General features: G+C 39.8%; 1 protein-coding gene across 6 annotated transcripts in view; it reads right to left on the bottom strand.

Moving 5' to 3' along the window:
* TNS1 (tensin 1) overlaps positions 1-25,998 on the bottom strand; it is a 401,409-nt gene that overhangs the window by 81,228 nt on the left and 294,183 nt on the right. For all 6 annotated transcript variants that reach the window (XM_063429252.1, XM_063429256.1, XM_063429255.1 and 3 more), the window contains 9 exons: positions 25,496-25,618; positions 24,622-24,686; positions 23,686-23,769; positions 22,526-22,638; positions 21,556-21,616; positions 19,939-20,014; positions 18,049-18,178; positions 12,209-12,274; positions 11,388-11,504 (listed from right to left, as the gene is read on the bottom strand). In XM_063429252.1, coding sequence (XP_063285322.1) covers positions 11,388-11,504; positions 12,209-12,274; positions 18,049-18,178; positions 19,939-20,014; positions 21,556-21,616; positions 22,526-22,638; positions 23,686-23,769; positions 24,622-24,686; positions 25,496-25,618 — 835 coding nt within the window. The remainder of the gene's footprint in view (positions 1-11,387; positions 11,505-12,208; positions 12,275-18,048; positions 18,179-19,938; positions 20,015-21,555; positions 21,617-22,525; positions 22,639-23,685; positions 23,770-24,621; positions 24,687-25,495; positions 25,619-25,998) is intronic.

The raw sequence follows: 25,998 nt of genomic DNA on the forward strand, positions 1-25,998 counted from the left end.
AACCAACCTTTTATAGTATACCTAAATGCATGGCAATATATTCTATTAATATAGTTATTCCGTAATATCAAAATCACCTGCCCCACTAGGGTTAGCTTTAACTCCAGCCACCACAACCACTTCTGCTTTTAGAAGTGGTTATGGTAGTAGGAGTCTGTAGGACCAGCATTTTTAGTTAAACTTTTGTGCCAGGATCTAGTTACAACCTCAGCACACATGACTTAATTATGTGAGAAAGTACGTTTGTCATCGGCGCACAGCGTGCTAGCAACAAACGTAGTCAGATTCTGCCCTTTTAGGCAGCGCCGGTGTCACCTCTGCAAGGGAAGCTTCAGTGTCCCCTCCCCCCTGCATTCCCTCCCATCCTCTCCCACCTGCCTCCATTGACAGGGTTTTTTTTTTATATATATGAAAAGCCTCCCTTCGTTTAAAAGCTTATCCAAAAATATGAAATTGAGACCTAAATAATTTGAAAATGTGAAGTTGAGGCATTTAGGAGGAATACTTTCTGATATACAAAATCTAAGGGCACTCTCTGATAATGACGAGCCCACTGAGCCCTAAGCCATACAGTAAACATATAGGTGGACTACAACCAGTCTGTAGGTTTTACAAGCAGGAAAGCCTTGTCCTGGGATCACGGTACGGGAAGATGAATCATTCAACACATTGATGCTGATTCAGAACTATGCCATCCTTTGGACCCTGACAACCATGAGTCATGCATAATGTTTTTTTTAAATGTGCAGAACCAAGTGGTTCTGACCACCTAGCCTATGATTAGCATACCTGGAAATACCCTCCATGAAGACATATTAAACTACTTTAATGGACACGTGTGGGTGCCTCAAAGTGTATTTAGTGTCCAGCATGAAATGATATCAAGGATAATGTGATACAATAGTATAGTCTGTAGACGAAGCCCATATTTATCCTCAAGGTACAGCGTCATGACACCTTCGATGACTATTCTTCCACAGTGGAAAACCACCAGGAATGTTTTGAGATATTGACCGAGAGACAGAAAAAAAAACCAGAGAGAGGAGGTGAAGCAATGTTGCTAAGAGAACACGGAGATCTTGCTGGATCTTCAACTGCTTGATAGAGACAGAATGAATCATTCTTGCTGTAACCGTCTTGTGTAACAGAAAGAGTGACATTTTGTGCTGGTTTAAGAAGTGTCTCTTCTTGTCTATATACACCCTTTGTCCCAGTTCATATTCCTACTTTCTAAACTCTGTGATGGGACAACTAACATAAAAAACAGAGTAAGCAGACAGAGTAATGTCTGAGAATTACCAACAACATTTAATAAAATATTTACACCATTGCTAAAGAACCTGATTGGTTAAACCCTTTTTTATCTAAAATCAAGTTCTGCATAATTGTTTTTAATGGATTGTATATTTTACAAAAAATAATTGGGGGTTTGGAGTCATAATCATTAAAACCAAATTAAACAAGTTTAAAACATATAATATTTTCCCCAATTAACACAGTCAGCCATATTGAATGAAAACATAGTCAGCCATATTGAATGATAGGTCACCACGTGGGTCATAGAGTCAGCCATATTGAATGATAGGTCACCACGTGGGTCATACAGTCAGCCATATTGAATGAAAGGTCACCATGTGGGTCATAGAGTCAGCCATATTGAATGAAAACACAGTCAGCCATATTGAATGAAAGGTCACCAGGTGGGTCATACAGTCAGCCATATTGAATGATAGGTCACCATGTGGGTCATACAGTCAGCCATATTGAATGAAAGGTCACCATGTGGGTCATAGAGTCAGCCATATTGAATGAAAACACAGTCAGCCATATTGAATGAAAGGTCACCAGGTGGGTCATACGGTCAGCCATATTGAATGAAAACACAGTCAGCCATATTGTATGAAAGGTCACCAGGTGGGTCATACGTCAGCCATATTGAATGAAAACACAGTCAGCCATATTGAATGAAAGGTCACCAGGTGGGTCATACAGTCAGCCATATTGAATGAAAACACAGTCAGCCATATTGAATGAAAGGTCACCAGGTGGGTCATACAGTCAGCCATATTGAATGAAAACACAGTCAGCCATATTGAATGAACGGTGACCAGGTGGGTAACACAGTCAGCCATATTGAATGAAAGGTCACTAGGTGGGTCATACAGTCAGCCATATTGAATGAACGGTAACCAGGTGGGTCATAGAGTCAGCCATATTTAATGAAAGGTCACCAGGTGGGTCATACAGTCAGCCATATTGAATGAAAACACAGTCAGCCATATTGAATGAAAGGTCACTAGTTGGGTTACACAGTCAGCCATATTGAATGAAAGGTCACCAGGTGGGTCATACAGTCAGCCATATTGAATGAAAGGTCACCAGGTGGGTCATACAGTCAGCCATATTGAATGAAAACACAGTCAGCCATATTGAATGAAAGGTCACCACGTGGGTCATACAGTCAGCCATATTGAATGAAAACACAGTCAGCCATATTGAATGAAAGGTCACTAGGTGGGTCACACAGTCAGCCATATTGAATGAAAGGTCACCCTCTAATCCATTTTTCAGAACTAGCTTTTTTGGCAATGTTTAATCTAATCATAGTCCCATAAACTCTGGACAAATGAACGTTTGTGCAGTCCATACACAATTGTATTATGAATAAGACACTCAAATATTCTATGATGGAGATAAATGCATAAGTACTTTTCTTTATAAAATCTCTTCTTTACATCAGTTCCTTTGTGAGTTGCAAGTGAGAACAAGCCGAGATGTTTTCTTTCTTCAAGCGGCTGTTAGATGATACAGAATAGAGATAGGAAGGAGGCTTTCGAATGGGAGAACATATTGGATTTGAGAGCTGTAGAAAGTGTGTGCTGGCTCTCTTCCTCCTGCCTTTCACCATCCAGGATGGAACTGGAGAGATCAGACACACTGTGTCTCCTGGTAGCAACTATTTAAAGCTAGACTGACAGGGGGGGAAGGTTTTGTTATTGTCTGCACATTCCGAAGCTGTTATGGATATCGGAGGCATCAATGGGGCTGGCCAGAAGAGGGGTATCCTGGACAGTTCAATGTTACTGCAATTTTGCATCTTGTACTTTATCAAACTCACTGAAAGAATATGTGGCTAAAGATAATGAGACCCTCCTGGAGCTGTTTTCAAATCTTATCATGTTTGGATAAATTCTGTCTGGCTCAGGGTGGTTGTAGTTACCCAAGAAAAGAGAAGTACAGTACTCAGTCTGCTTGAACTCCAAAGAATGTTGCTGATCTATTTGTCTATCCGAGGGCCTTCATTTCCCATAGTGCTTTGCATTGGAGTAGACAACACACAAGAAGGATCATAACATGATCAGTTTTGGTTCTGATCCAACCACGATATGGGGATTTGTTTATTTTTCACTAACTCCATGATGAGAGTTCTGCAGTACAGGTTCTCTTCATCATAGAATCTAAAGGGACAGTTCTCTGCATTGCAGTAATCAATGTTATTTACTAGAAGGAGTTGTAGAACCCTGATCATCTAACTGTACAAATTGGAGATTTTAGGCCAAACATAACTTTTTTTTATTCAGCTCAGATATTCTGGCTTAGAATTTACTATTCCATGGTCAATTTTCCACAAACCCATTTATTTATGTTATAATATATTTCAAGCAGTGAAGAGGTTAATGAAATCTTGATGCTGCCTAATCCGATGTAGATCCCTGCCAATCCGAACAGACTTTTTTTTTCCCATCACTTGCATACAAGACCTCAATTAAGAGTGGGCAGTTCCGAGACAGCTACTGCCCCCATTGGCCACTCACTGGCATATTTTCTAAGTTTCTGGCTGTGCCATTGAGGATTTCAAAGGCTTTGTTGCAAATACCCTCCCTGTTGAATAATGGAAATACTTATTCATGCACTCTGAGATCCCAGATCGCCAGTCCTGGCTGATGTGTCTTCGAAAAGCTGTTTCAAATGCTTTGCTACAAGATTTCTTCACACTAACTCCCCTGCAATAAATGACTCTTCGATCGATCACTAGAGACACGTGGCAACATGTTAATCCTTTATATTTACTAAATGCTCTCCGGGTACTTCCTCGATATCACCCAATAACAGGACATTCAAGCTACCATACAGAAACATGTGATAATGATAGATACAGAATTAGGTGATGAAGTTAAAGTAATTAAATTGCCAAATTTAAATTGTAAGCTCGTTTGGGCTGGGCATTCATCGTCTCCTCTTTCTCTATGTCACATATGTGTTTTGTTTAACTTACCTGTTGTACAGCGCTGTAGAATAGGTTGGTGCTATATAAATAATTGCAATTGCCCATGCTGGCATTTAAGAAGTCACCTGTGCTTGTATGCAAGTTGCACTGAGGGATTTATTCAACAAACTCTCAACATGCCCAAAAACTAGGTTTCTCTAGCCATGTAGCCATTTTGGACTTAGATTTTTTAATATGGCTTTCAATTCATTAATTCGCAGTTTAGGGAATGATCACAATATCAACAATCAAACAGGTGGGAAAATATTTCCAAACATCCATTTTATTTATTTTGTTTTCTAGCCCTGAAAGTGTGACTTAGAATATAAAATAAATAAATAGATAGTGTTTTTGGTACCTGCCTTGTTCGTGTGCATTAACATGCATTTGTTAAAACGTAAAATTTCCCCTTAAATCCTGCAGAGAATAAAACCCTTTCCACGTGCCAGATCGCCTTCTTTACTTGAAGTACGGAACAAATCAAATAGAAGAACAAAGTATATTTAGCTAGGAGTGGCATGTGGGGTGTGGTGATGCCTGTAGGGTCTGATGTGGCCAACAAGTTATGTTTCAGATATTAGTACATAATTCATTTCTAAAATTCCAACTTTATTCCAGAGGCACCGTCCGCATACAATGGGTAAACAAAATAAATCAACATGTAACTGTTTAATACACCCCCCGATAAAACGAGGGGACACTCTTACTGTAATTTCTCTATAATGATCATACACTAGTCAAAGTCTGACTGAAGGGAATATTATTAAAATTCCGTGGATGGGAAAATGGTGTATTTTATGTATTCGTAGGGATTGGACGGGCAAGGCAAAATGCAGATTATTTGAGTTGGAATGTAGGTAGAGCGTGGATAAGGCACGTTCTGACAAACTGTACTGGCAAAACAAAGCAAATGGATACAAATACACAGACTCTATTCCAGCGATCAGGGAGACGTGCAGTTACAATGTTAGGAGATATCTGGCAGGCACAGAGGAAACTACAAATCTGTATTGGGGTGAGTATCACAGCACCTGCCCCCTCCCGCCAGGCTTGAAAACATATGCTGCTGCCGCTTGTAAACAGTTGGGTCACAAGTTCTGACAGCGTAGGCCATCATGACTGTTTACATCGATCCCAGCCAATTCTACTCATTTTAGTAAACAGAGTGACCAGGCATTAGCGAGGCGTCAAGGTTAACAACTCCGTCAAGGGCACAGACGGTAAATCAGGAAATATGAAGATGTTACCATAGAGCGCACAGCAGGCGTGGGAACTAACTGCGCAGACACTTTGTACACATACTGTGCTGTGATTCTTCAGAGAAATCAATCCCAATTCTTACTGATTACTAATAATGTGTCATAATATGGACAATGTTATAACGTGACAAATGACACAGGTGCCAATACTGTGAGTCACTGTATGGACTGCTTTTAGAAATACAATTTTTGTTGGGTGATTTTTTTGTTTGATTTTAAAGCAGATCTGTCACTTTTTTCACTATTTTACAAGGATCTGTATATACATATTAGTTATGAAATTGTGATAAAGACTGCATTGGGATAGAGCTCTGCTGTCAACATTTGTCCAATCCTAGCGACTGTTCCAAGTGACAGTTATGGGACTTACATTGACCTATGGAGGCTTTCACAGTCTCAAGGAAAGCTCCACAGACGTCAATGTTGTACTCTCGCGCATGCTAACGAAGAGCTAGGAGTTGAAGAGGACCAGCAGGGTGTAGATGGCAGCAGCGGCCGTGAGGGACCGTATCAGATTGTAAAATTTGCAAGACCCCCGAAAGTGACAGAACGGCTGTTAAATTTAATAATAATATTCGATAAACTTTGTCAGATTGCAAAAGATTCTGTTTTAGGTCATTGTTAAAGGATCTCAGTGGTTACAGCTCGAGTATTTCAAGGTCATAGGTTCAACTTCCACCAAGGTTCAACTCAGCTTTTCATCCTTCTGACGTCAATATAAGACTGGGCAAAAATAGCATCAAGGCCCTGGGGAATATTTGGAATGTACACTATGTACTCTTTCTGGCTAAGTAACAAATCAGAAATTGCAAATTTATGGTCAAAAAAGCCAAAATTGAAAAACTTCTTCACTGCGGATATTTTTAGTAAAGGAATTTATTTTAATATCAGTAAGTTGATAAAAAATATTTAGAAAGATAAAATCAATAAATTGTGGCGAACGGAAAACCAAAACTGCAACATTTAGGAAAAAACTGTTTCAGATTTGGGAAACTCTCTAAATCAAGACACAGTCACAGCTTTGTTATTTTACCCTGACTATTGAAATTCACTGCTTAGGAGATTCACCAAGCTGTATTCAGGCAGAGGCACGCAATGCAGAACTAGGACACACGGAACAATGTTCGGGTACAAAACATCTCACACAGAGGATTTTACTAAAACAGCTGGAGGTTCTAATGCGTCTATTTACCCTTTAAAAGCCAGGTCAGGGACGAATATAACTCCTCTTAAAAAAAACTAAAGCGATTTCCATGCCTAAATATGCCATGCAACAGCTGGCATTATCTGTAGTCCTGCCCGCTCACGTTTTGACAGCACGCTTCTAGATCGGAGTCCTGGTGCCCCTATCCATGAATGATACAGTCTAACTAGCTGGACAACAGAATAAATGTCCAGACACACCCTCTTTCTCAATGTAATATTGTGGATCAGCTTTTCAAACTATTACATATTCTTAAATAAACTTTAAGAATATGTGGGGGGGGCGGGGAGGGTAGAATAAAAAATCTGGTAAAAAGTGGAAATAGAATAGCTGTGTTACACCATAATAAAATATATAGTTTGCCCCTCTTGCACTGAGAGCGCAACCTATACGTTCCAATGAGATCTATACATTGCGCAGTGATGTGGCACCCAGTGGTTTGCTTCCTACCGCCTACTGTCTCAACTTAAAGTGCGCAGAGAATAGACTAACACAAAAGGCAACACGACTGCAAGTGTGCCAGTGGCTGTAAACTGCAGATGTCCCCTTTCACCTCTCCACCTCCTCGAGTTTCTAGTCACCAAACTGTGATGTAGTGCCTTCTAACAGCAGTAAATCACCGACGGGGACAACTGCCGGACGCCTGACAGTCCATGAAAGATGAAACCCTTCCTCAGATCAGGAATAGTGTGATAAATGTCCGCTGATTGACAGGCAGCAGGTATCTAAAGCACCTTAATCACTTTCCATTTAAAGCAGCTTCTTGTTCCCACATTGCTATCTGCGATTCACACTGAGTCACAGAGATTTCTCTACGGGATGTTTCTCGGCTACAAAGGGAATACTAAATATATTTATGGTGATTATAGGGCTGTAGTGGATTAGTAAAGAGCGTTAATGTACAGCGTCCTGTAACCCTCACACCACTGGAGGTACGAGTGGGGTTGGACGGAACTTTAACCCCCTTATACAAAGAGAAGGTATAAATGCCAGCTCTCACCCACAGGAAATGTATACAAGAGGCGTTGCTCTCACAGCTATAATCTTGTTCCTTTCAGGGGGTAAAAACTACAGGGGGAATAGAAAGAAAAGCTTTAATAATTGAGTAACTAAATTTTGACTTATTATATTTGTCTATAGCACAAGGAATTGAGTATATGATGCTGTATTTGTTTTATAGTATACTCAGTGCACAAAGACTGTAGCACAGCTGAATATAATGATTATTATGATTATTTTCTTATTTATATAGCGCCAGCAAATTCTGTAGCACTGTACAATGGGTAGAATCATACAACCCTTTACTACTATGGCAGCTACCATACAGTCTCAATAAGCTTGTGTTATATTTGATCAAATTTCAGACTACAAATCACATTAACCTCAATCTCCACTACCTCCCGGTATCAAATGCATTGCCCCAGAGCGGGAACATATGCAATACCTGGATCTGCTGGGGCAAACCTCTCCAATGATAACACTGCACATACTGCTATTGGTGGCTTACGAAAAAGGCAACCAAGGCCCAAGGACCATGTGGGGTCTTACCATAGATCACTGCAAGCTGTTAGGCTGTATGTACCCAGCGTGCTTGCATGGTCTGAAGTTAGATTAGATCCAGCATAACGCACCCGAGCACAATACGACCAATTACACAGCTACACAATAAAACTCAATGCAGTTATACACATCCTCTCCCTAAACAACACATTCCCGATCAATGCATCCAACTCTTCAAACCAGCAAAATATTACACAATGCAATCAAACACACAACTACACAACAAAACTGTCAAAGTATTCACAATGTTACAATGCAGCCAACACACAACTACACACTCAACCATTCCCAATGCAACCCTGCCCACAACAACACATCCACACACTGCCCGGTGCAGCCCAGCACAACACACAACTACACACTCAACCATTCCCAATGCAACCCTGCCCACATCAACACAATCACACACTGCCCAATGCAGCCCAGCACAACACACAACTACACACTCAACCATTCCCAATGCAACCCTGCCCACATCAACACAATCACACACTGCCCGATGCAGCCCAGCACAACACACATCTACACACTCAAACACTACCAATGCAACCCTGCCCACATCAACACAATCACACACTGCCCAATGCAGCTCAGCACAACACACAACTGCACACTCAACCATTCCCAATGCAACCCTGCCCACATCAACACAATCACACACTGCCCGATGCAGCCCAGCACAACACACAACTACACACTCAACCATTCCCAATGCAACCCTGCCCACATCAACACAATCACACACTGCCCGATGCAGCCCAGCACAACACACATCTACACACTCAAACACTACCAATGCAACCCTGCCCACATCAACACAATAACACACTGCCTAATGCAGCTCAGCACAACACACAACTGCACACTCAACCATTCCCAATGCAACCCTGCCCACATCAACACAATCACACACTGCCCGATGCAGCCCAGCACAACACACAACTACACACTCAAACACTCCCAATGCAACCCTGCCCACAACAACACATCCACACACTGCCCGATGCAGCCCAGCACAACACACATCTACACATTCAAACACTACCAATGCAACCCTGCCCACAACAACACAATCACACACTGCCCAGTGCAGCCCAGCACAACACACATCTACACATTCAAACACTCCCAATGCAACCCTGCCCACAACAACACATCCACACACTGCCCGATGCAGCCCAGCACAACACACATCTACACATTCAAACACTACCAATGCAACCCTGCCCACATCAACACAATCACACACTGCCCGATGCAGCCCAGCACAACACACAACTACACACTCAAACACTCCCAATGCAACTCTGCCCACATCAACACAATCACACACTGTCCGATGTTGCACAATGCGTTTATTTCTTAGCTCTTTCCAAACTGAATTGCTCACCTTAGAGGGAACCCAAAGCAGCAGCGCATTGCTATCGACGATCTTTTGGACTGTCTCTGGCACAGAAAGAGTTATATTCCAGCCAGCCATAAACAATATCCTCTGCATTCTCCGTGTCATCAGTGGCCAGCAGCTGCTTTGGCACCACCAACCCCACTTCAATCTCACGACTTTTCACCTTCAGCTCGGCTCTAAATGCTCCTCCTAGGATTACAGGACCACCAGGAGAGAAATGTGTGCTCTCTCCTGCTACTTCCTCACCTCCAGCACTCACCCACACCGCACACGCTTTCTGTCCTGAGTAATCCCCACGTGCAGCTCGGCTCAGGGTGATTGGGAAGGAGACATTTTTCAATGAAAAAAGTGGAAATTTCAGAGACTGGCCATTTTCGCTATTCCTTGCTAACATATCTCTTTCCAAACATGCTTCCTAGTTGTCCACTATTTACACAATGCCTTAAAGCTGGCAACATCGAGGAACCTTTGTAGAAAAATATGGACCCTGATCCTGGCGGAGGCAAACACAAAAGTCCCAAGGGATTTTGGGATAGAGGAGACTAAAAGTGTCTGTCCATGGCTGGATACATTCACTAAGTTAATCCTTACTTCTGATCAGCTCGGATTCCCAGACAATGGAGTTTGTTCACTAAACACAGGATTGTAGGGAATTGAAAACCGAAACACACAATTTAGACAAAAGCATTCTCCAACTCCTACACTTAAGATAAGGCCAGGCACAAATTAAAAGTATTTTGAAAATTGGGCAGACTAGATGGGCCAAATGGTTCTTATCTGCCGCCACATTCTATGTTTCTATGTTTCTAACTCGAGCTATAGTCATGGCTACGATATTTTTACCTAAAATGTACAATTTGATATTCAATGTGCTGAAAAGCAGTTTCTAGTTAATAAACCCAATAAAGACGTATTCACTAAACAGTGAATTGCAAACATTAGCTAAAAATATCCAACACCCAACACTTTGCTAATCAAAGTTCAAATCACTACAATTGGATGTTTAGCACACAAACCCCATAGCATTGAAACAAATGTAACTGTTAATTGATTCAATGCAACTATATGAGGAGATGCTGACTGGCCAGGGTGGCGTTTGGCTCCGCCCCCACCTCGCCTCCTTTGCTCTGACGCATAGCATTACTACGGCAACTTATTTAACTGGGCAAAGGGGGGGACCTAAATAGCGGTTTTAACACTATAGGGTCAGGAACACGTCATGTGTTCCTGGCCCTTTAGTGTTATTTTAAAGGAACACTCTGGACACCATAACAACTTCATCAGAAAAAAGTTGTTATGGTGTCAGGAGGTGCCTGGCATCAGCTAATCTTTAACGGTTTCAACCAGAAGTCTTGAATTCAATGCCATTTAGCTCTGCCCCTAGCCTTCAATTTCTATCTAATGCTTGAAACGGGAAGCTTTGGACAACGCATTGCTGACTAGCTTAGAGCATCAGCTGACACTCTACCAGCTCCTAAGTCAAAAAACGGCTTAAGAAACATATGTATTTTCTCAAGTAGGAATGGGGAGTTAATGGTTCTCTAAGTGTGTCAGCGAACGTTCTCAACCAATCAGTTGCGCCTTTTTCCGAGGCAATTTCTTATTTAATTTCAAATGAATTTAAAGATTCCTATTACTTCCGGGTGTTCAACCTCAGAACAGAAATAACTCTTTAAGCAAAACAAAACATACCTTCCAGACTGTCTTCGCGATGCACGTTGAAATTGTCATAAGAGTCCCAGCGAATCAGCGGGTCTGATGTATTGTAATCGACAGAAACACATGGTCCGTTTTCCAAATGCTCCATTCCTAGGAAATAAAATGGGTATAACCCTATTTAACTGTATCTGCCACTAGATTTAATATTGCTCGATAAGCTTGGATATCTTTTTTTACATATGATATATTTTTGACATATTAATTCTTGTAAAAATATATTTTAAAAAGTAAAAAATGTGCACGGTTTTAAGAAGTTATTTTTGTGTAAATGTAGAGAGTATTTAAAATAGATTATAATGGGTCTACTATAACATCAATGTTAATTCGAGAGGTTTTTATGGTTTTTTTTAATTAATGTGTAACCTCTTAATCCTCTTGTTATAAAATGTTACAAGAAAAATAAAAACTATTTCTACTCTGTATATTTCCTAAAACTTTCTACAGATGGATTGCCGAAGAATCCCAGCCAAACGAACCCGAGGAATGTTGTATTGTAGTCAGATGTTCATCTCATTAAAGGTGTGTATGAAGCTGTGCGGTCTCTAGGCTGAAACAAACTTTAGTTCTCTTTAAGTCTGGCTGGAGTGCAATGGCCACAGAAATTATCCTTTTAGAGCCAACACGTTCCTCTCTGTTTCCAAAAAAATTATCACACGGATTCTCTCAATTATTAACTTAATGATATTTTGCCTTCTAGTTAAGAGTTTAAACATTCAAAAATATTTATATAAGACTGGAGGGGCCTCTGTCTTACCACATTCTGTAAATTAGAATGAAATAACATAAAATCATACCTTGTATCTTCTCTGGAACATAGGAGAAGACGAACTCCACTTTTCCATACTCAGGAAATCTCTCGTCTGAAACAGAACAAACAGAAATGCGTTGTAGAGAGCCAGGAAACTGCGTAGACAAAGACATCTGATCTCCCTCCTTCTGGGGAATCTATCTTAATATCGATCTACCTACCATTCCGTGTAAATGAGGGTACACACAATCATCATGAACATACTCAGAATGCAGCTCACGCAGATCACATGACAGATTAGGCACAAGGGGGTTCATCCACTAAACACTGAACTCGGGTGAATACAAAACAGACTTGCAAAACTTATTCCAAATGAGTGGATTTGGGGAAAAAATCTCCAACTTTGATATAAACAAAGCTTAGATAATTTAGTCTAAATTTAGTATTTCAGTGAATATTATGCAACATTCTCAGCAGAATGCGAGAGCTTAGAGGAGGAATACCACCCACCATTATTAACGATATCACATTATATACCGCTTGTAACAATGTGTCATATGTTCCTGGTTTGTTGCTCTATAGCCTACTGGTTTAAACAAAGCCTCACTCTAGTTACTTAATGACGTTAATGACGTGTGCTGTCACTCAGAGGATTTATCCTGAAAGCCAACGATGAGGATACCATTTTACTATAATATAAACAACTCTAAGACACACATTAGGGCTGATGAGGGGGATGAGCTGAGAGGAGAGGAATTAGGGTGTTGGAGCCACAGGTGTGGGGCTGTTCAGCCCTGAATGCTACAGGTGGTGGATACAAGTTTTTGTATTTTAACACCAGGCAGTTGCTTGGCAATGCATCCACCCAATGGTCACTAGTATATTGCTCTACCAGGCTACATAGGGGAGGGGTGGTTCACCACAGGTGACAGACACAATGGGCACCCACGCAATATAAGTGGACTTTATAAGTTTTTGCCCAGCATACATGTATTTTTTTCTACATTCAAATATCTTACTAAATTTTTTTTTTATATTTCTGTTGACTCTGCCCCCTTAGCCAATACTCCTCTTTTTACAAAGCAACTTCCTTATTAGATGCACTCTGAGTGTGTACTGAGCTCAACCAATCATAGACTAGTATGAAGTGAGCTGCTGACATCACTTTAACCCAAAGCCAATCAATGTCCTCTTATAAGTTGTCTCCTCCTCCCTCAGCATGGGCATCTTTTGTCGTCTAAAGCTCAGCGGGGCCTGACCATCAAACCCCTGGAACTATTATCAGACACTAGTTGACACGAATCATGCTGAGTTAGTGGTTGTCCCATCCGTTTGGGCAAAAAGAAACGAAAGCTATACAGGCAGACTTTATTACCGGGGCTTTCGTAAACAAAGAGAGTCAGAAGGAACAGTAAATTGTTGGCTAGAATTTTGGAACTGAAGTAGAGCTGTACAGTAGGGGCCTGTGGAGTTGTCCTTTGTTCTTAGTGCTCAGTAATTTCGGGAAGCTGGCAGTAGCCCTGCCTGTGGGCATTACATAATGTCACCTAAAGAGACAGGAACCCCTGGGTACTGCCGAGAGGAATGGACATTGCCGTACATACTGAAGATTCTCAGCCTTGATATAGACTGTCCCTGGGCTTGCTGGGAGGCTAGCGGTTACTTCGGAGTTGTTTCAATGCTGACACATTGTTAATGGTATGTATGTGAGAGTTGTATTTGCTCCAGATCAGAATTCTCCATTACTCTATTATCTTCTTCTGATCCTGCAGTCAAAGTTTGGCACAGCTTGAAAATCCAAAAGTGGATGTTCAAAGTGTACAAACTCCCAATGGGAAGAAAGTGATATCTTGTCGGAAAATGAAAGATAAGTGACAAAGCTGGCTGGGGACTAATATTGGTCCCGAGTCAAAGGTCACCAGCAGACAGCAAGATGTTATAATGTATCCACGCAGATCAACAGGTGCACATTGACTGGAGTGAATTCTGTGGTTTATTTACATGTCAGCACTCAATATAACATATCGCCTTCCATATTGCGTGATCGTTAGCAGAGCGCCAAGTTATGGGGGGGATGTAACTCTACTAATTGGGAAGAGGGGACGTTAAAAATGTAAACACTATCAAACCGTAAATTTCTTTAACGTCAGAATAGCACTTCTAATAATAAGTATTTTTTTTATTTGTATGGCTGTTCTTTTATGGTTTAAAGCCACATCCAAAAAATGTAAACTGGAAAAATTATTTTTGCTAAAGAAAAAAAAATATTTTTGCTGAAGAAAAAAAAAAATTGGAGAATGTTTTCTGAAAAATTATAAAAAATACACAAGAAAACTTTAGCAAATGTGCTTGCTTTTAGATACATCTAAAGCATATTTATTTATTAATTGCTAAATTATTTATATATAAGGTAAAGTAACAAAGTACAAAATAAGTGGTAAATATCTCTACAGAGAAAATGTGTTTATGTTGTTTTGGGGTTCATTTTTCCTTCTCTCTTGAACCTCATGTTAGATTAAAAGAAGTAAAATTGGAGTTTTGCGTTTGTCGTTAAAGTGACCTTGCTTGCAATGTATACCGACGGACACATTGTTCTATAATCGACACGTGATGAAAGTCACAGCTGATTCGTTTCAGTCATTGATCAGGAGCCCCGGCGAAGTAATGTGGAAATGCTTTTGTAAATGTTCTGTTTGACAGATTTAAAGGGACATTCCAGGCACTATATTTATCAGCGTACGGATTGCCGACAAGCTTGGAATACATGGGCGTAGACTTTTCTATTTCAGATAGTAGATCAATATCAATAGAACAAAAATAGTGTTTATGTTATTTCTAATATTCTCCTCCTCTGCCTTATTCATTTGAACTTGCCAGAGAGGCTGTAGTGGGTACACAGCTGTACACATCCTACTGAGCACGCGCAGTATTTGACCTTCCAAATCGATGGGATCAGTGTGTACAGTCCCAGTACAGCACTAATCAGGTTCCATTCATGTAAATATAACACAGTATATTGAGCGTCTCCCGCTGATTTCGGTGGAAGAAGCACTGCATATGTATACATTCTTTGTACATTTCTACCAAGATCAGGGATTGACTGGTATCTCATAGAAACTGCCTGATTGCTGCAGATTTCACAAATTCTAACTGGAGTCTGGGCTGACCTTTCAGTGGCATACTTTGTTATAAAAGAATTTCCTTTAATGTATTATTTATTTTGGATAAAGCACAGTTTTTCTAATTGTTTCTAAATATTCAGTCACTCAGTTATCAGTCACATCAGCTCTATGTAGCACTCAGTTATAGGTCATAGCTTTATATAGCACTCTGCTATAGGCTATAGCTCTGTACAGCACTCAGTTATAGGTCATAGCTTTATATAGCACTCTGCTATAGGCTATAGCTCTGTACAGCACTCAGTTATAGGTCATAGCTTTATATAGCACTCTGCTATAGGCTATAGCTCTGTACAGCACTCAGTTATAGGTCATAGCTTTATATAGCACTCTGCTATAGGCTATAGCTCTGTACAGCACTCAGTTATAGGTCATAGCTTTATATAGCATTCTGCTATAGGTTATAGCTCTAATCAGCACTCAGTTATAGGTCATAGCTTGAAAAAGCACTCTGCTATAGGTTATAGCTCTGTACAGCACTCAGTTATAGGTCATAGCTTTATATAACACTCTGCTATAGGTTGTAGCTCTGTACAGCACTCAGTTATAGGTCATAACTTTATATATCACTCTGCTATAGGTTATAGCTCTGTACATCACTCAGTTATAGGTCATAGCTTGAAATAGTATTCTGCTATAGGTTATAGCTCTGTACAGCACTCAGTTATAGGCCATAGCTTTATATAACACTCTGCTATAGGTTGTAGCTCTGTACAGCACTCAGTTATAGGTCATAGCTTTATATAGCACTCTGATATAGGTTATAGCTCTGTACAGCACTCAGTTATAGGTCATAGCTTGAAAAAGCACTCTGCTATAGGTTATAGCTCTGTACAGCACTCAGTTATAGGTCATAGCTTGAAAAAGCACTCTGCTATAGGTTATAGCTCTGTACAGCACTCAGTTATAGGTCATAGCTTTATATAGCACTCTGCTATAGGTTATAGCTCTGTACAGCACTCAGTTATAGGTCATAGCTTTATATAGCACTCTGCTATAGGCTATAGCTCTGTACAGCACTCAGTTATAGGTCATAGCTTTATATAGCACTCTGCTATAGTCTATAGCTCTGTACAGCACTCAGTTATAGGTCATAGCTTTATATAGCACTCTGCTATAGGCTATAGCTCCGTACAGCACTCAGTTATAGGTCATAGCTTTATATAGCACTCTGCTATAGGTTATAGCTCTGTACAGCACTCAGTTATAGGTCATAGCTTTATATAGCACTCTGCTATAGGCTATAGCTCTGTACAGCACTCAGTTATAGGTCATAGCTTTATATAGCACTCTGCTATAGTCTATAGCTCTGTACAGCACTCAGTTATAGGTCATAGCTTTATATAGCACTCTGCTATAGGCTATAGCTCCGTACAGCACTCAGTTATAGGTCATAGCTTTATATAGCACTCTGCTATAGGCTATAGCTCTGTACAGCACTCAGTTATAGGTCATAGCTTTATATAGCACTCTGCTATAGGCTATAGCTCTGTACAGCACTCAGTTATAGGTCATAGCTTTATATAGCACTCTGCTATAGGCTATAGCTCTGTACAGCACTCAGTTATAGGTCATAGCTTTATATAGCACTCTGCTATAGGCTATAGCTCTGTACAGCACTCAGTTATAGGTCATAGCTTTATATAGCACTCTGCTATAGGCTATAGCTCCGTACAGCACTCAGTTATAGGTCATAGCTTTATATAGCACTCTGCTATAGGCTATAGCTCCGTACAGCACTCAGTTATAGCTCTATATATAGTGTTTAGTTATAGGTTATAGCTTAACACAGTGCTATGTTATAGGTTATACCTTTATGCAGTGCTCAGTAACAAGTTATAGCGCTATACAGAGCTCAGTCATAGGTTGATACAGTAACCATGCCCTTTTACTATGAGCTTGTGTAACCATGGATTAATCAGTCAAATTGTTATTTTATTTAAATGGATATTTAAACCACCATAATTACCTGTGTGTCACTGTTACTGTCTCTGTGCATGCAATTCACTAGAACTGCAGTTATTTCCAGAAATGATGTCCCTAATACGGTTACAGATTGCTCAATCACATATCACCATAAAACCCAGCTATGTCGGAGTTCCTGCGCTATCCTCCCACAGCAAGTGAGCCAGGATTGGCTCAGACTGTAAAGCCACTTCCTGGTCCCTAATAAAACTACAGATTTCTACAACAAGAAAAATTCAGAGATAAGTATGCCTTATATCAATATTTTGCCACCTGCAGCCCAGAGTGAATGTCCCTATAATCCATATGCAGATCCAAAAATTATTTAAACCGTGAAATGGAGTATTCTTTGAGGAATGTGTCTTCGTTCCCAATTAAATAGGGTGGACACACGTCCCTAGAATTGCGGACTGTAATGAGAAGAGCACTCTGCGTACAATATGCAATTTCTAAGCGCTCCCATTTCATAATCTCAGTAGCAGAGGTACTGGGGATGACAGCACGCAGTGTGTAACATGGTTACTTTGTTTACAAGTAGAGAGCACACATAAGCTAGTCACATTACCCACATATTTCTATCAACAGCAAGGCATTACAGGCGTTAATTACAATCAGATCATGATGCTGACTCCATGCAGAATGACACATATCTACGAAGCTTTCTAAATTCAGAACGGGAGAGAAGACAGCCACAGGTAATTTTAAACTTTGTACAAAAGCCCACATCTCTTCAATACAGTACCTTTAAAAGCTTCGTCCAGATCTTCTTTCCCGAACACTATCCCAAGATCGTGAATAGCGCAAGTATGAAACTGCACCCGGAAGATGACATCGCGTGCCGGACTGCGGAACCGCTTGTGGTAGCATTTAAGCTGTAGGGACAAAAGAAGAAACCATTAAATGAGAGAATAAGTTCCTGCTAAGTACACAGTGTCCCTAATTCTGAAGACAGTATCATCGCTGCACAATGCAGTATTACAACTGTTCCCACAAAATAGTACCTGCTAGAATAGAAAACAGATCCTCCAAGATTATTTGGTTTTATAAGCCATAACAACACTGTGCTACCAAAATCCAGTTTCAACACTAAACGTATTCTCCACAAAACATCTGACATTTCTACTGAATGCAGATCTGTCAGCTTCTGGGGTCTTTTCAAAGACCACCGATATGACATCACTGCTTGGTGTGGCCTGAGGTTGAGGAGAAAGTGAGATATATTTACCTTAAGCCGTCCCCCGTGGGTGTGGACATATTCTTTCTTCAGGTCCTGCCACTTTATCCATCAGGAGCCCATGTCTGTGCTATACTCTCATACATGCGCAAGAGTACAACACAGATGTCTACAGAGTACCCTGTGAGAAAGCAGGAGCCTCAGTAGATACTGTCTCACGATGAGTGAGACAATGCCTTTTCCCCACAGCCACATCGCTAATGACAGCTGGGGGAATTGACAAAACTTGGCAGAGGTAGTTCTGCCTTTTGTCAAGTGAAGGAAAAATACAGTAGACAAAGTAGTCCCTACTTCGCATTTTGTTTTATAGGAGAAAAAGAGCTTACATAAAGAAAAGAATAGAGGAGCGAGGAAGAGAAGAGACTGGAGAAAGGTATTTTTTTTGGTAACATTTGGTCTGCAAATAATTCCAAGTACACTGTCCGAGCTTTTCACTAAAGTGTGAACTGTCAGGAAATAAAACTGAATTCAAAGGGAATTTAACATTTCAGGCCAAAGCAGACAAATTGGAAAGAAAGCTGAATGCAAAACGCTCTGGGTATTGCTGGTTTGGAAACATTTTCTCACTCTGCTACCTCACCTGAATTATACAATAAATAGAATGTTCCCACTTACTACAATTCTATGTTTAGTAAATCTATACATTTTCCATTAGACTAACCCGATGTATAGATGAAATGATTTGGCATTTAATCTGAATGCTGTCACGATATAAGTGACAAGGTCCCTTTAATGAGACTGAGCCGAGCTGATCTAAACTCGTTAATAACTCCTAACACTATTACATCTAAAGGTCCAGGCTGCCTAATTTACATCTGGATGTACTTACGCTGGATTTGTGCATGGACTGAAATAAACAGTCTAATTAAAGCTGGAAAGGATTTCAGGAACAGACTGTTAATGATATTTAGTATCCGATTATATACAAAGCCAGGGGCACATCCAAGTATGATGAGTCAGTTCTAAATTCCTGTTTATATACAGGGTGATTCAGTGGAAGCACAGCGATAGAAAGACACGCACTTAGCAGACAACGTTCGCTTCTGTTACCGAGGAAGATAGGAAGAACAAGATTGGAAACCATGTGGGACACAAAGACATCACTATGTTCCTCCATCAACATCACTTCCATCTGCTCAACATATTTACCGGGTGACCACTTTCTCTGTTACCCAACAAGAGCGCTTTGTTCCAGTGAGAAAACGGGAGGGATTCATAAAGATTAATTAAATAGCAGTGTTTTTGTGGTTTATTTTTAATTATATGATTCTATATATATATATATATATATATATATACAGGCAGAGAGGCAGACACATGTATGGACGGACAGACAGACAGTGTGAGAGGGGTCGATAGACAAAACGATGACATGAAGCTGTCACTGTGAGATCTTACCAGTATGTCACCTTTAAGCAGTAAGCCTGGCTCGATCGTGATGCAAATGCTGGTTTGACTGTCTCCTTGCACATTGCTGGGAAGAGAAGCAGAATAATTAAGATCCTTGTTCTGTTTACAAAGCCCTGGGCTGAGCATAATTTGGATGAAGCCTCTAAACACGGCATAAGCTGTGACATTCCTCAGTTGCCATGGTAACTGCTCCATATTAATAGTTTTACCTAAGATTCTCTTTTTGTAAATAAACCTCATTCTACCAAAGTGGTGTTACTTTTTATTCACTGTACTAATCTGGAGTAACATATCTCCCTCTAGTGACAGCCAGAGGTTCCTACTCAGAATCTTCTGCTACATGTTCTTGTAATTGGTGTATTTATGATACATTGTTACAAGTCTGGACTATTTTAATACGTTTTGATATAGGAAATGACTCAATGGGTAATATGTGGGATCTTTCAAACTGCATCCTGGGTTTAAAAGCTGAGAATCATGCCTTCAGGTAAGTGTATTGTCCATAGACACCGGATGGAGTAATGTGGTTCTCGAGTTATCCCTAGTTCTGCCAACTACGTACCAGAATCCTACCCACCTACCCCGGGGTCCTGCCTTTCCTCACTACTAACACAGTTTAATGCTCATGGGACCAGGAATCTGGATTATAGTCTTGTTAAAAATAACAGTTCTTGGACTATTACCATGAAACAAACCTGACAGTATTACATTTTTTAAGTAATGGAAAAAGTGGATGTATGCTGTTAACAAAATAAACACATTTTAAAGGGACGCTCCACTGCCCAAAGAGAAGAAAAATCACTGTTTAGTAGATATATTATAATGAAAACACGCATGCTTTAAATTATGCAATTTTTTTAAATTTGGGGTTAAATCTTACAACCAGATTGCAAAAGCTACAGATCTTGTCTGCAGCCATTGCAAACCCTCCCCTTCTGACCCCACACAGACTTTCTGTGTCTGTCCAATCACAGAATTCCCAATGCAGCTCAATGAGAAGTCTTTGCAAGGCAGGTGCTCTTGAGTTTATCTCCACTGAGTTAACCAGCCTGGGGGTTAGGGGGGGTTGAGGAGGAGGGAGGGAGAGAAACAAGGCTAAAGTATAAAATTGTTAATTTCAATTGAAAAAGATTTTTTAAAAATATGGACCTTTTTATATAAGGAACTTCAGCAAGCTAACTGCTTTAGGGGTCCCTTTAAACTATTTATGCTCAAACTTTAGTTATACTTTTTTATGCAAAATATGTTCCTGGAATAATTTATTTAATAGTGATAGGTAAATGTGTAGGGAATCTAGTTTCTAGACAGCAGTGCAAATAATATGAACTTCAGCTTTCAAAATAATAGGAAACATTTCCTACATTGCATTAGGCAGCATTCTGTGACAAGGCTGACTGCAGTGGACGGTAAAAGGTATCTGGGCAGCCTGTGCTTCGGGGCTCAGAAGTGGAACATCTTAAACTAAATTACCGTATAATTTTATTCTTTTTATCTTCGTTGAGCACAGCTGGGATTCAACTTGGATAGTAGTGAGCTTAAAGCACAGGCAACCTGAGCTAATGTTAACTGACGGATCTATGAGGAATAACAACAGAGATATCTTACTAAATGCCAGAGGTGTACACCGGCTGCATGGACTGGTAGATCTTCAGAAACGGACGGCACCCTGAGAGGACAAAGAGCAGATAAATCATTCATTGTGGAGGTTCCCCACCTGCTGTATGGACTATATATGAGATGCCTTCTAACTTCTATTGGTTTTGACTTAGACTTCAAATAGCAAGGGGGTCTTTGCTAAAAGAGTTCAGCAAGTTAGTTTTTCTCCCATTGATAAAACCCCAAAAAACTAGACTTGTGCATTTGGTTTCAAACAAACTGCAATTCTTCCGAATTTTGAGAGATCAACCGGTCATCCAAATCCCCTAACTCCAAATCCCCAGATGGACATGTCACGAACACACAAATCATTGCGCAGTCAGTTTGTTTAATTCCAATTTGGAGTTCCTTCTGTGGCGCCAAAAAATTAAATGTTAAAAAAGTTTTTTAACAAGAAATTATCGATGGGAAAAAAATTATTGATGGTTAGGGAAACAGCCACTAAATATTGTTTTTATTCTCAGATCAAGTAAGAATTGAGGGACAGAGGGAGGATAGGAGGAGAAGCAAAATATTATAGATTTATAGATTATATATTTATTAAAAAAATAATCTTTTTTTACTGCTGCTTCATTTCCCCCTATTGGTTACTTCTTTTCATATGAAAATGTGCCGATCAGTGTACAGATACACAAACATGTCATTTATATTATGTACGCATTTTGCAGTACACGAATTGGCCTATTTTATCCAAATCATCTGCACGGACAAAAATCATCCAAGCTGAGCCGCCACATTGAACTATTTGTTTTTCTTCATCTGAATTTATTAGGCCAGACTGAATTTTTCCACCATGCACAAGCCCCCTCCCTGATTGGAACTTGGCACAATCACTGTATTAAACATGTAATGCTCATCTCCAAAGGCCATAATGACTAGTCACTATCCCTCCCTGCGATGTAGGTACATTACGACATACCTCCTTTGGATTCAAAGTTCGGTATCCCATGCATAATGACGTGATGAAGAAACAATGGCTTGTTGTTCATCTTGATAGCCCCCGAAAGTAGCCCACTAAAATAATGTATGTACCTGTAGGTGCAAGATAGAAAAAAGCCATCTCAATCACTAGGTAAGGAACAACACAGAATAGTGCAATGAATTAATTACAAATAAAAAACTAGGAGTAAAATACAAAAGGTTAGAATCTGATTATCTATATCAATAATTCTACTGTCAAAACACACTCACTAAAACAATTTACGGATATTACATCGTTATCACATAATATAGCCCTCACTGCATCGTGTCTAATAAAAAGAAAGTAATGGATTTATAAAGATTATATCGTTATCCAGTAGAAAGAAAAGAACGAGTTATGGATATTCTATTCTTATTGCACTAATTGCATTGTATCTAGTTAAAAGTAATAGATGTAATAATATTATATTCTTGTAGCACTCTGTGCATTGTATCTAGTTAAAGACAGAAAGAGATGGATTTATCAATAGTGTATCTTTATCACATAACATTCGGACTGTATCTAGTTAAAATAAATAAATAATGTATTTATGAATATTGCATGATTTTCATATAATGTATCACTGCAATTTAACTTGTTTGTTATGCAACAAGAGTTTTATAAGGAGCCAAAGAGAATACTGGAACTTGATCTGTATTATATGAAGAAAGATAACGACTCATATGATGCCCTCTTCTGGACATAACTGTAATTGCAACGGGCTATTACCTTTAACGAATATATTATGGATAGAATTTCTCTGAGATACTACCAGTAGTTACCGTGTGAGATTTGTCACGCAGACAGAACTCTGTAAAAGACTACACACTAATCAATTACAGACAAACTGGTTTAACCCCTTAAGGACACATGACATGTGTGACATGTCATGATTCCCTTTTATTCCAGAAGTTTGGTCCTTAAGGGGTTAAACATTAAACAGCGGATCTAGAAACACTTGTTTTGTTGGAAACATTTTAAGTTTTGCTATATATCAGTTATTTTGGTGTAAATCCGCTGTTTAGTGAAATAGCCTCTACTAACGTCAATATATTTTCATTGTACGTGGGTTAGAAGAGATTGCGGAGCTCGGTCAGACGCAGTGGGCTGGTACTGACCTTTTTTGGGATGGCTGGCAGACAGGGAGCACTTTATCTTCATAAAACCGTCTCATGGCAAACCTGTCCAAAGCTTGGTCTGCACTGCACGGCAAGAACAGGGAAAATGTGTTAAACGCACAGTTAAATCTCTCAAACCAGCCCTCACAACCTGATTTATAAAAATTGCTCCAACTCTAGCTCTGACCCTCAGAGCTGTCAATAGGTAAGCCCTAAACAGTCCAAGTCCTTCTCCGAGGACAATCGGCTAAACAGTGACATGATAAAGGTAAACGCACTGTGTCCAGTACTGCTATCAGCTTACAGAGCAGGTCCACTCATCCTAAGCGATAAGTGGAACTGCTCTGAGATGAACCCCTGCTGGATGTATCTTCCTGATGAGTGAGGGGTCTGCCTGCAACTGACATGCAACATTTAAGCTAAAAATATAATATATTCTGTTTAAATGTGTGTTTTCTCTGCACCTTGCAGCTGATGTTAGAGATGGATATTTTTTCCCATTCACTGCTTCTAGATAGACGTGTAGTGTTAGCAGAACATTAACCAACGTATTATCCTAATACAACATTACCCCAACTAGTAAGGTTGGAGAATTAATCATTAAACAGCAAGGTATGGCCAAAACTATAACAGACTTCCGCAATTCAGATAAAATGTCATTTTAAACAACAACAGTACATTTAGACAAAATTACATTTAGGCAAAAAAAAAATGCAAATTGGAGAAATAAATTCCAATTCAAATAGGTAAAGTGGGCATTTTTCCCAAAGTAGCCTAAATTCTGTCATTTGTTTTCTACAGCAATTATCATTAAGTTAATAAACTCTTACATCCCCTTTTATACTGGATACTTTTGTCATTAAATGCCTGTGTCCTAAATGGGAAAATAATGAATAATGAACATTTCAGTCTACGGGAGTGGGGTTTTTGTGGTACCTGGCAGATATATTGCTGTAATGCATGTACGCAGCAATCACCACGCCTGTCCGACCTCGATTACCCTAAAGAAAGAAAATAAAAGTGTAAGGACTGCCTGCTGCGCACTTACACACTATAGCCATTGTGCACTGCAAGGCAGGATGAAAGCAAACATTGTATGAGGCAGTCAGCAATGTAACCACATGTCAGCAATGTGCGCAGTACTGTGATCACCAGGAGGGGGCAACCTTCAGCTAACAGGCTGACCTAGACTTAGCAGTTTATGAATGATGGGAAATGCAGTTTTGGAAAAGCTTATATAGTCAGTGAGGGCAGATTATGTTAATCAGTTAAGAAATAATTATATCTGAGCCACAGGAGAGATTTATTAGACAATGTTAGCAAAGGCTCATATCTAGAAACAAAGTAAGTAGCAGAAAAAACAGATTCAGAATCAGGTATCTAGAAAACAAAAATAGACTCCAATACTCTTTAACTGTAAAATATAAAATGAAAAGAAATGTTTTTACAAAACTGATTAGGTTCATAGTTTTCTTTATGAATTAAATAGTGGAATATCCAAACTCATTGAAAACACTAAGATCTTACAGCCTTTCCGTTCTCCGAATACACACGCCAGTATTTTTACGTCACACATCGAATCAGCGGCTTTTAATGAGAACCATCTCGCAACATCAATTACAAAAAACGATACAGCACGGTAGTTACGTTGTGAATGGATTAAAGAGAGAATGGAAATCCGGTTTATGTCAAAAAACATAATCTGGGGCAAAGTATTAAACGTTCCATTGGTTGCCATGGTGATTGCTCCATTTTTAGAACTTTCCCCCACCGTGCCTCTCTGGCCAAAATGTCGGGTCGAAAGTCTTACCTTATTATGGAGGACGACCACGTTGTGAGGGTCGGCGTTCAGCCAGGTATCCATGGCTTTGCAGATACTGCACACGTTCTCCAAGGCCGGGGCATGTAGGTCAGGCCAACCGAAGTCCAACACCTGAAAAGACAAAGAGGACTCAGACTGTGAGTTCCACTCTAACTCAGAAGGTGGAACTCAGAAGGTGGAACAACTGTGACAACAGCGGTACTAGATCAATGATACAGTTACCCAATCATTTTATAGTTACGGTCCTTAGAGTGTAAATGTTGGTGGGACTTTGACATTCAAAAAAGCTCAAGTTATAAACACATATTAGAAGTCTCAATAACGTTTAGTAACTTCAGGCTTGATCACTAAATTCTATACAGGGTGTTATTTTAAAGTTTTAATGATTAATAATATTAATAACTTTGTGCTTAATTCAGATTTGAACAAACAACCTTTGTATCTCTTGTCTATACTAACATGTTCAAAATTGCTACAGCCAAAAAACAAAC

This window comes from Pelobates fuscus, chromosome 8 (genome assembly GCF_036172605.1).
Source record: "Pelobates fuscus isolate aPelFus1 chromosome 8, aPelFus1.pri, whole genome shotgun sequence".
Taxonomy (NCBI): domain Eukaryota; kingdom Metazoa; phylum Chordata; class Amphibia; order Anura; family Pelobatidae; genus Pelobates; species Pelobates fuscus.